The sequence below is a fragment of the Dendrobates tinctorius genome, unplaced genomic scaffold (genome assembly GCF_039654945.1).
Source record: "Dendrobates tinctorius isolate UK_male_01 unplaced genomic scaffold, ASM3965494v1 ptg000060l, whole genome shotgun sequence".
In the NCBI taxonomy this organism is placed as follows: Eukaryota; Metazoa; Chordata; class Amphibia; order Anura; family Dendrobatidae; genus Dendrobates; species Dendrobates tinctorius.
In genome coordinates this window covers 23,875,201-23,886,864 of record NW_027361728.1, presented here as the reverse complement: position 1 = coordinate 23,886,864, position 11,664 = coordinate 23,875,201, and the positions used below count along the sequence as shown (strand labels likewise).

General features: G+C 43.9%; 1 protein-coding gene across 1 annotated transcript; it reads right to left on the bottom strand.

The window, feature by feature from the left end:
• Positions 1-431: 431 nt before the first annotated feature.
• Positions 432-11,447, bottom strand: MRPL47 (mitochondrial ribosomal protein L47). Its single transcript, XM_073578787.1, has 7 exons — positions 11,217-11,447; positions 10,967-11,109; positions 9,151-9,211; positions 8,234-8,330; positions 7,925-8,055; positions 828-923; positions 432-586 (listed from the first exon to the last, which is right to left on the bottom strand). Exons 1-7 carry the CDS (start codon positions 11,282-11,284, stop codon positions 478-480), a joined length of 705 nt encoding a protein of 234 aa, XP_073434888.1. The 5' UTR covers positions 11,285-11,447; the 3' UTR covers positions 432-477.
• Between the last annotated feature and the right edge of the window lie 217 nt (positions 11,448-11,664).

Genomic DNA, 11,664 nt, shown 5'->3' with positions numbered 1-11,664 from the left:
CCTCATTTAGATGTCTTTTTTTTATTTTATTCCCTTTGCATGCCAGAAACAGCAGACCATTTATTTAAGTGCTGAAACAGATTTTCAGTCATTTTTTCCATCTAGGTGGCATCTGTTTTTCTCATAAGCCTCAGAATATATGGGAAAAAAGACATGCCATCTGAAAGAGGCTTTAGGGATCTGGCCTCCTGACAAGTTTTTTTCTCCCCTTACCTTAGAAAAATTAAAAAAAAAAAAAAAAAAAAAAGAATCCTTCCGTGTGTAAGATGACTTAATGTTTCTAGCAGTTACACCTGTACATTTAGATTTTAGACCTGCATATGAACAGTTCTCAATGACTTAACTATTTCATTAAAACGCATTTCGTTTACAGACTTAATGGAATTTGTTGGGTGACAAGCATGAGATATTACAAATAACAGATACATATGTAACTAGAAATGCAGGTCGATTTATTTTACACATGACCATTTCATTTTAAGATTTGTTAGCTATGTGTGGGAACCTTTTCTCTAGTTTCCGCTGCCGGTCTCTTGCAGCACTTCTCTGTCTTGCCTCTGTTCGCAGCTGCTTCTCTATTTTTAATCTGAAAGGAAAAAAAAAGTTGAATCTTTGCTCAAATTCTTGACATGCTCATCAAAGTTATGTCCACCATCCAGAAGACTGAAACCTTCGACACACTGCTGTCATAGTGGAAATCTCTAGGTTATAAAGACCCTATGAGAATCTGACCACAACCATCAGATGCACAATTTACCAATAAATTAATTTTATATTATACATATAAAAGCTTTACAATTTTTCATTAAACATTATATTAATCTTACCTATCATAATGATCAACATATGGCAAGGCAAAAAACTTCTTTTTCCGGTAACGTGTGTTTAAGTACCAAGGTATAGGCCATTCTTTGCATCTATGCCTGTAAAAATAGGAAAATAAAATAAAAACAAAAACCCACACTGAAACTGTGAAGAATTATTTATTCTACAGGTGCAGAAAAACCTTATTTTTTGGATTATAAGACTCACTTTTGCTCCCCCAAATTTTTGGGGAAAGTGGGGGGGGGGGTGTCTTATAATCCGAATCTGTGTGCTGTAGAGGGGGGGGCGACTCTGGAGTGATGTCAGGGGGCTGGGGTGGGCTGCAGAGACAGCGGGTGGTCAGTGCTCCCGCACATTAGGCTCATGAAATATTCACTGCACCCGCTGTCCATCACCTCGGTGCTGAAGCCGCGCCGAGTTGGTAGACAGGGGAGTGGCGCATATTGCATGTGCCTGCACTCTCCCCCCGCCGCGTCGCTATACTCACCTTCCGATGATGGCTCCGTGCTCCCAGCTGCCCCTGTGTCTGAGCTGGAGCTGCTCTTACAGGCACTTCATTGTAGATTCAGGACCTTCCATCAAATGACCACTAGGACCTGCGGTCACATGACTCCCAGTGTGCAGCACTGCGGTCCTGTGATAGAAGTTCCTGAAGCTACAATGAAGTGCCTGTATGAGCAGCTCCTGGATGTCAGCACAGATGCAGGAAGAGCCAAGGGGGAGCATGGAGCCATCATCGGAAGGTGAGTTAAGTGTTTGTTATTTTATCATGTGCTTGCCAGCAGGGGGAAATATAGTGACCAGGAGGGGGGGGGGGGGGGGGGGGGGCTATGTACCAGGATGGGGGTTATATAGATACCAGGATGAGGGACATATATACAGTGCCTACAAGTAGTACTCAACCCCCTGCAGATTTAGCAGGTTTACACATTCGGAATTAACTTGGCATTGTGACATTTGGACTGTAGATCAGCCTGGAAGTGTGAAATGCCCTGCAGCAAAAAAGAATGTTATTTGTTTAATTTTTTTTTAAATTGTGAAAAGTTTATTCAGAGGGTCATTTATTATTCAACCCCTCAAACCACCAGAATTCTGTTTGGTTCCCCTAAAGTATTAAGAAGTATTTCAGGCACAAAGAACAATGAGCTTCACATGTTTGGATTAATTATCTCTTTTTCCAGCCTTTTCTGACTATTTAAGACCCTCCCCAAACTTGTGAACAGCACTCATACATGGTCAACATGGGAAAGACAAAGGAGCATTCCAAGGCCATCAGAGACAAGATCGTGGAGGGTCACAAGGCTGGCAAGGGGTACAAAACCCTTTCCAAGGAGTTGGGCCTACCTGTCTCCACTGTTGGGAGCATCATCCGGAAGTGGAAGGCTTATGGAACTACTGTTAGCCTTCCACGGCCTGGACAGCCTTTGAAAGTTTCCTCCCGTGCCGAGGCCAGGCTTGTCCGAAGAGTCAAGGCTAACCCAAGGACAACAAGGAAGGAGCTCCGGGAAGATCTCATGGCAGTGGGGACATTGGTTTCAGTCAATACCATAAGTAACGTACTCCACCGCAATGGTCTCCGTTCCAGACGAGCCCGTAAGGTACCTTTACTTTCAAAGCGTCATGTCAAGGCTCGTCTACAGTTTGCTCATGATCACTTGGAGGACTCTGAGACAGACTGGTTCAAGGTTCTCTGGTCTGATGAGACCAAGATCGAGATCTTTGGTGCCAACCACACACGTGACGTTTGGAGACTGGATGGCACTGCATACGACCCCAAGAATACCATCCCTACAGTCAAGCATGGTGGTGGCAGCATCATGCTGTGGGGCTGTATCTCAGCCAAGGGGCCAGGCCATCTGGTCCGCATCCATGGGAAGATGGATAGCATGGCCTACCTGGAGATTTTGGCCAAGAACCTCCGCTCCTCCATCAAGGATCTTAAGATGGGTCGTCATTTCATCTTCCAACAAGACAACGACCCAAAGCACACAGCCAAGAAAACCAAGGCCTGGTTCAAGAGGCAAAAAATCAAGGTGTTGGAGTGGCCTAGTCAGTCTCCTGACCTTAACCCAATTGAAAACTTGTGGGAGGAGCTCAAGATTAAAGTCCACATGAGACACCCAAAGAACCTAGATAACTTGGAGAAGATCTGCATGGAGGAGTGGGCCAAGATAACTCCAGAGACCTGTGCCGGCCTGATCAGGTCTTATAAAAGACGATTATTAGCTGTAATTGCAAACAAGGGTTATTCCACAAAATATTAAACCTAGGGGTTGAATAATAATTGACCCACACTTGTATGTTTAAAATTTATTAAAATTTAACTGAGCAACATAACTTTTTGGTTTGTAAGATTTATGCATCTGTTAATAAATCCTGCTCTTGTGTGAAGTTTGAAGGCTCTAACTTATTTGCATCTTATCAAACCTGCTAAATCTGCAGGGGGTTGAATACTACTTGTAGGCACTGTATATATGATTTGAAAGACGGACACTGGCACTGACACTGGCAAAACCAGGGGAAGAGTCTTGAGGAGATTATTTGCGTATTCCCAGTGCCTTCTGGGATAAGTGAAGAGTCTCCGCGAGCTCAACGATCACTGGGTTTTGGCTGTTGCAGCTGAAAAGAGGAAATCGGAAAGCCGCGCGCCTATCGGCGCGCAAATTTTGACTCATCTTTCATCGTTTTTAAGAAATCTCAATATGGAAGAGGCCAGGAGCCATTTGGTGAGCTGCATTTCTTGCTACATGTTCAAAGACTTACCAGTGGAAAAGCCAAACTTCACATGCCACAAATGCAAGCTTGTGTCCCTGTTGGAGGAAAAGTTGCAAAGTCTCGAAGAGAGGTTAGCTACGTTGAAGATCATTAAGGAAGGCGAAGAGTTCTTAGACAGAGCAGAATTATCTCTTCATGTTACAGAAAGAGAAGAAATTCGAAGTGCATCTGAAGAAACAGAGGAATGGAAACATGTAACCCAGAGAAGCAGGAGGATCGGGAGGCAGTCAGCACCCATACTGCTCAGGAACCAGTACCAGGCTCTCACGCAGGAAACCAATGAAGAAATATATCAGGATAAGACTTTGCCCACAAACAGCAACCTTGTACGCCTTCAGAGTCCTCCTGGATGGAGAAAGAAAAATGTTGTGAAGAAGAAACGGAGAGTGGTGGTCATGGGGGATTCCCTGTTGAGAGGAACAGAGGCCGCTATCTGCAGACCGGATATAACTTCAAGAGAAATGTGCTGTCTTCCAGGTGCAAAAATTAAAGATGTGTCTGACAGGATATCAGGACTCTTCAGACCTACAGATGACTACCCATTCCTGCTACTACATGTGGGGACAAATGACACCGCAAGAAACGACCTGGAAACCATCTGCAGAGACTTTGAAGACTTAGGCAAGAAAGTGAAAGAACTGGGAGCGCAGGTGGTCTTCTCTTCCATCCTCCCAGTGGATGGCCATGGAACAAGGAGGTGGAATAAGATTCTGCAGGTGAACAACTGGCTACGTCGATGGTGCCGTCAGCAACGATTTGGATTTCTGGATCACGGAGTGAGTTACCTTTACGATGGACTACTTGCTAGAGATGGGGTGCACCTTACGAAGACTGGAAAACAAGTATTTGGAAGTCGTCTTGCTACACTTGTAAGGAGAGCTTTAAACTAGAACAACATGGGAAGGGAAGCAAAAGACCAGAAAAAGCCATACACCTGACAAATGCTATTGAGAACTCTGTTATTAGAAGTGGAAAGGAAGAACAAAGACAAAAGAATCTAATTAATAAAAATATTGGAGAAAGAGAAACCAATCACAAACTAAAATGTTTCTATACTAATGCACAAAGCATGGGCAGCAAACAAGGAGAATTGGAACTACTAACACAGGAAAAGAAATATGATGTGATTGGAATCACTGAAACTTGGTGGGACAATACACATGATTGGAATACAAGACTAGAAGGATACAACTTATTTGCAAGAAACAGACTTGATAAACGAGGAGGAGGTGTCGCATTGTATGTTAGAAACGCGTATATCTGCACAGAGATTGAAGCTTCAGAGACTGGGAGTTCTGTGGAAACTGTTTGGGTAAGAATACAAGGACAGAACAATGGAAAGGACACCATTGTAGGCATTTACTACAGGCCGCCTGTGCAACCTGAAGATATGGATGAACTCTTTATGCATCAAATGGCCAAGTTCTCCCAAAAATATGACATAGTTGTCATGGGAGATTTCAACTATCCAGACATTTGTTGGGAATCTCTCTCAGGCAAAACTAACAGGTCAAGGAAATTCTTATCCTCTCTGGCTGACAACTTTATCTTCCAAAAGGTAGGGGAGAAAACAAGAGGAACTGCTACCTTGGATCTAATCCTTATAAACAGGGAGGAAATGGTTGAGGAGGTAAAAGTGGCTGGGACCCTAGGAGGTAGCGACCATGCTATTTTAGAATTTTGGATAACTAGAGGCGGAAGACCTGTGAAGACTCAGACGTCAAGGTTAGATTTCAGAAAGGCAGATTTTAAGGGATTCAAAAAGAGAATTGGAGGGATCCAATGGCTGGATATCCTTAAAGACAAAAATGTCCAGGAAGGATGGGAAATCTTGAAAAATGAAATTCTCAAAGCACAATTGTTAACAATTCCGAAAAGAGGGAAGAATAGGAAGCATTTAAGGAAGCCAGGATGGATGAACACAGAACTTAAGCACATGCTAAAAAGGAAGAAAAAAAATGTTTATAAAATGGAAAGAGGGAGGCATATCTAAAGAAGAATATAATGCTGTCTGCAGAACCTGCAGGGCACAAATCAGATTATCTAAAGCTGACAATGAATTGAGGCTTGCAAGAGATGTCAAAAGCAATAATAAAGGATTTTGGGGATATGTCAAAAGTAAAAGAAAAGTCAAAGATGCTATAGGATTTTTACAGGATGAAAATGATGAAATGGTAAGACAGGATGTTGAGAAGGCCGAACTTTTAAATTCCTATTTTGCATCTGTTTTCTCTCAGAAAGGAAATGTGACATCAACTGTTCTTCACTGTCCTATTAAGGGAATAGAAGAATCCAGGATATCTATAAACAGAAAGATAGTGAGGAAACACTTAGCTAACCTAAATGAATTCAAGTCTCCAGGTCCAGATGAATTACACCCCAGAGTACTGAAGGAGATAGCAGAAGAAATTTTTGAACCCCTCTCCATAATCTTTGAAAATTCTTGGAAAACAGGAGAAGTCCCAGAAGACTGGAGAAGAGCAAATGTTGTTCCTATCTTCAAAAAGGGGAAGAAGGTGGACCCAGGCAACTATAGGCCGGTGAGTCTGACTTCTATACCAGGAAAGATCTTTGAACAAATTATTAAACAACATGTATGTCAGTACCTGGATAAGAATGAAGTGATTAAACAGAGTCAGCATGGGTTTGTAACTAGTAAGTCATGTCAGACTAACTTAATTTCCTTCTATGACGGAATCACTGATTGGGTGGATCAAGGAAATGCTGTAGATATAGTATATCTTGACTTCAGCAAAGCATTTGACAAAGTATCTCATACAATCCTTATTGAAAAAATGACTAAGTATGGAATGGACAAGGCAACTGTTAGGTGGATTCATAACTGGCTTAGTGATCGGACCCAAAGAGTGGTCGTAAATGGCTGCACATCCAGTTGGAAGAATGTTTCAAGTGGGGTACCACAGGGCTCTGTCCTGGGCCCTGTATTGTTCAACATCTTTATCAACGATTTAGATGAAGGAATTGAGGGTAAACTGATTAAATTTGCTGATGACACAAAGCTAGGAGGGATAGCTAATACTAGAGAAGAGAGAGAGAGGATTCAAAAAGATATAAATAAACTGGAGAAGTGGGCAGCAACTAACAGAATGGTTTTTAACAGGGAAAAATGCAAAGTACTACATCTGGGCAATAAAAATGAAAAAAGCATATACAGAATGGGAGGAATAGGCCTAAGCAACAGCACATGTGAAAAAGACTTGGGTATACTAATAGATCACAGACTGAATATGAGTCAACAGTGTGATGCAGCAGCAAAAAAAGCAAATGCAATTCTAGGATGTATTAACAGAAGCATACAGTCTAGATCACGTGAAGTCATTATTTCCCTGTACTCCTCTTTGGTCAGACCTCATCTGGAATATTGTGTCCAGTTTTGGGCACCACATTTTAAAAAAAGACATCAACAAACTGGAGCAAGTTCAGAAAAGAGCGACCAGAATGGTGACCGGTCTGCAAACCCTGTCTTATGAGGAAAGGTTGCAGGATTTGGGATTGTTTAGTTTGCAAAAGAGAAGACTGAGAGGAGACTTAATAGCTGTCTACAAATATCTAAAGGGCTGTCACATTGTAGAAGGATCAACTTTATTCTCATTTGCACAAGGAAAGACTAGAAGCAATGGGATGAAACTGAATGGGAGGAGACACAGATTAGATATTAGAAAAAACTTTTTGACAGTTAGAGTGATCAATGAGTGGAACAAGCTGCCACAAGAAGTGGTGAGTTCTCCTTCAATGGATGTCTTCAAACAGAGGCTGGACAGACATCTGACTGGGATGATTTAGCGAATCCTGCTTTGAGCAGGGGGTTGGACCAGATGGCCCAGGAGGTCCCTTCCAACTCTACGATTCTATGATTCTAAGACACACCTCCATTTAACAAAAAATATTCTCTCTTTTTCTTCACCAAATTTGGGGGTGCGTCTGATAATCAGGTGCGTCTTATAAAGCGAAAAATACGCTAAGGGCTCAGATATCCGTATATATCGATACGAGCACGGAATGCAGTACAAGGACTGGGAGTGGCTCTCCCAACCCACATGTGACAGCCTCATAGAAATGTATGAGGCGGTCATAATCCAGTCTGGACAGCAGCAGACAGTCCGTGCTCGGATTGATATGTACAGACATCTGATTCACTCTAACTCACCAGCAATATTCTAGCAGTTTGTTTCCTCCCTCCTTACAATGCCTCTTTTGCCAAATTGCTTTTGATCTTGAAACGCCTTTACATGCTCAGGTTATTGCCCGTCCCCTGCTAACACTTCAGCTTTATCTTCAAGATAACATTACTAATATGTTGTACCATGTTGTATCGCCAAAGCAGTCCTTTCTCCATTCTCCTGGCCTTGCCTTTTCCTGACCAGTTTGTAAGAGTCGAAGGGCATCTTCCCTTTCTGTAACCACCGTGTGAAGGTTCTCCATAGACTTGGTTACCTGCAGTAAAGAGAACAAGCCCAATTAATCAGGTAATCACACAGAGTAGAGAGCTTTTAGTCTGATTTAGTAAACAGCTAATATCTCATACATGCACAATTCCATCAAAACTAAAATTCTCACGACCCATGGGGAAAAAAATGAATACATTATATATCGGTCCCTTTCTTGCTGATACCTTGTAGAGACGCTCAGGACTTGGCATGGCTACTCTTTGCCGCTTGGACTCTTGTTCTAAAGTCATCAGCATGTTCTTTTCTTTTAATAACACATACCTAAGAGTAAAGAAATCTATTACTCCATCTACAACAAATACATCGCTTATAGTAAAGCATCCCCTTAACATCTAACACACAATGGGTGCTACAAGCTTTATCAGAAAACCTTATGTGCAATCCTGCAAAGAATTGTATTTGAAGGACTAGCCTGAAAAAACGATATCTACCACTCTGAATGTTGCTAAGCACTTCAATGAAGTCACAGGCAGGGCGAGGAGCCACATACCAGGTATGCAGGATGGTTGATGTGGAGATATACATTCCCTTTTCTTGACCAGGTCATAGAGTGGCAATTTGACGTTCCTGGATCTCTATGTAAAATCTGTAACAGGACCCTCTACCCATCGTGTGCCATTTAAATTATTGGTGTCTTCTTATAGGTATGACCAGGCACCAAAGAACCGGTGTGACTTACCTATGCGCCCCCTATATATCTACAATGCAGGAAGGTCGTGAATAAAACATACAAGTGTGGACAGATGAGGAAAAAAAAAAAGAAATATGAAAATAGTAATACTGCACTGTTTCAGTGCACTCTATCAATGTACTATTAAAATATATTGCCAAGAAGCATTGACCTGATGGCTACAGGTTTCTCTGTAATGTTTATTCTCATGTGGGGAATTTGAGGCAGTTATTTCTTGGACTTCTGTTCCAACTATCGGAATGGGGCCATTCTGGCGATGAGCACATGATTTCAGCAAGATCCATGTAGATTTTTGGAGATGGCCACAAAAATTCCTGCAAATAATCCGCTGCTTGAGAATAAATCCCAAGTCAGTATGATTATTTGCTTACATTACTTGGAGTTACTAACCAAAGTTTGTGCAAGTCTTCACTGCTTTTGCATCTCAGTTGGTTAATGGTCCATAAATCACCTGATAACAAAGACACAAAAGTGAGGAAGAGCGGTCAGTCCTGGTGCTTCTGCGTTGGTGGCGCTCTTCACTCACATACTGGCAGCTGCACACAAACACCCCACGCAGCTACTAGGGGCATACCAAGCCATGTTCACACACACATTGTTGTATTAAAAGGGTTTTCCCCAAGTTAGAAAGTTGAGGCAGATTTCTGTCTTTTTTCCCGTTATGGGGTTTTCACATTAGGTTATGGGGTAAACGCCAAGTCCTTGTGTCTTATTTCATCATTGTAAAGCACCTCTTCAGCAAGTTGTATTTTTTATTGCAGCGCTGGATCGGTGCTACTATCACAAAGTCCCTGCACCTAATATTATAGTCACCACCTGCTGTCTTCAGCTCTTCAGGGCGTCACGCTGGACCTGTGCCGCCATTTTGTGACTGCAACATCTGACTGACCATAATGGTCACAAGCTCTCATTGCAAGTGGACGAGGGCCCAGAACAAGGCCAGAGCGAGGCCAATACTAGAGCGCTGCTTCACAACTATGACATTATGAATCTCACTGGCGGACACAGACAGAAGAGGGCTCCTGTGCAAGGACAATATATAGGCCTTTGCCATCCAACAGCTCCTCATAATGCACATTGCCACCTGCTTTGGGGGTAGTGATGGGCCCCTTTACCTCTTGAGCTGCAGAGGTTGCACCTATGATATGTGTGCTATAATATATATATATATATTGTAACGTTCCACACTGTCTGTGGACGGGGGTTACTCACTCTGCAGGTCTTGGCGGTAAACACCGGCACAATCAGGGTTAAAACGAGTCCATTCGGTTTATTTGCTCCATAAACCTCACAGCAACAAAACACGGTTTCCAGCCTTCACCGCAGTCAAAAGCAACATAATCAGTCCGTAGCTGGGCTGTGTTCCCTCAGGCCCAGCTCTCACACACACACACCAGGGCAATGTCTATAGCAGAGCTCTATCTGCAGCCAGACACAGGAAGGCTTCTCATTCCTGAGAACACAGACCACTCTGTAGTGTCCCACCTGGAAGTCTGGCCTCACACCCTCTCATGTGCTAAACACCTCAATTACATAGCCGAGTAACCACACCCATAGGTGAGGTATGGATCACATGACCAGGGCCTCACCACAGGTCCTGAACATACACATTTCTTCAGGCAAAACGGGGTACAGTCCGCACCTCACCCAAAGGGGAGGCAATATGGGTAGCCAGACCCTCCCATCTCTCATAGCTTCCCCGGACCCAGTGCACTAGACGCCATATTAGTGCTCATGTACACTAGAGACAAAATACTCCGGGTTGCATCCATCCCTGTGACATACACCTCCCATTAACCACCCGTCACATCACTATATATATATATACACACACCACACATCCATCTGTCAGGTGAACACTATTTTAAATGTAAATTGCGCCAAAACAAAAAGTGAATACACGGAGCAGATCCCATGACCCCTCACTAGATACGCCTAGCTATGCGGCCATTCACCCTCCTCCTCTTCAGCCTTCACTCTACTTCCACTCAGACTCAACCGTGTAGTTTGCAGGCGACCAAGGGCCACTGATTGGCTGCAGCGGTCACCAGATGTTATGTTAGAAGGTATTGTAGACTTTGATGCATACAGATCCTTGGGCCCGTTAACAGCCGGTTGCCCAGGAGTGGAGATGGAGAGCCCCTCTAAGCCAGGATTTCCCTTATTTTATGGGGCGCTTAGACGTCAATCCCATTTCTGGCCTCACCGGACTTCACTGTATTTTCTCCCCAATTTTTAGGGTCATCGAAGAATTCGTCCAGTCCTCTGCGAGCCGCGGACGAGTGCAGAGAGGAGCCCTGCAGCCGAGGAGCCGCCACACTGCTGTTCACAGCCAGGCCCTGGAAGATACTGGAAGAGGAGAGCACACGTCACTGGCCTGCACGCTGGGACTTGTAGTTCTTACACGGGCACACTGCTGTGTCTCTAGTGCGGCGCAGCCATAGGAGCCCACCTACCTGGAGAGGACACGCGCGGACCCCCGACCTCCGCACAGCAGCGCCCTGACAGCGGCTGCCGCCATCATGTCAGGCTCTCATCTCCCACAATACAATAGTGATGTGTCGTTCGTCAACGATCCGATACAAAGAGCCGGCTCCCTGCTGTGAACGAAATGAGCCGGCTCTGCAGGTGAATGAGCCGTTTTGTTTTTTTCTGGCGCCTGGAAGCAGTGAATCCTGACTGTGACTCATCTGGGGGGAGGAGCGGTCAGGAGAGGAGGAGCTGTGGATAAATACACGTGAGTTAACCCTTCAGTCCCAAATATATCCTGCCAGTTCCTCCGTGGCATATATAGTGTGTGACTATGTGTAAGAGGAGGGACGCAGCACGTTGTCATCATCATCATCTGCAATGAGCTGTGCGTTACCTTTAGTCCCAAATAAAGCTCCACTTTCCTGTCCCCTC

Coding starts and splice junctions, on each gene's coding strand:
- MRPL47 (XM_073578787.1), bottom strand. CDS start 11,284: ATGATGGCGGCAGCCGCTGTCAGGGCGCTGCTGTGCGGAGGTCGGGGG. Junction 11,110..11,216: donor TCCGCGCGTGTCCTCTCCAG/GTAGGTGGGCTC, acceptor CTCCTCTTCCAG/TATCTTCCAGGGCCTGGCTG. Junction 9,212..10,966: donor AGAAAATACAGTGAAGTCCG/GTGAGGCCAGAA, acceptor CTTTGTTATCAG/GTGATTTATGGACCATTAAC.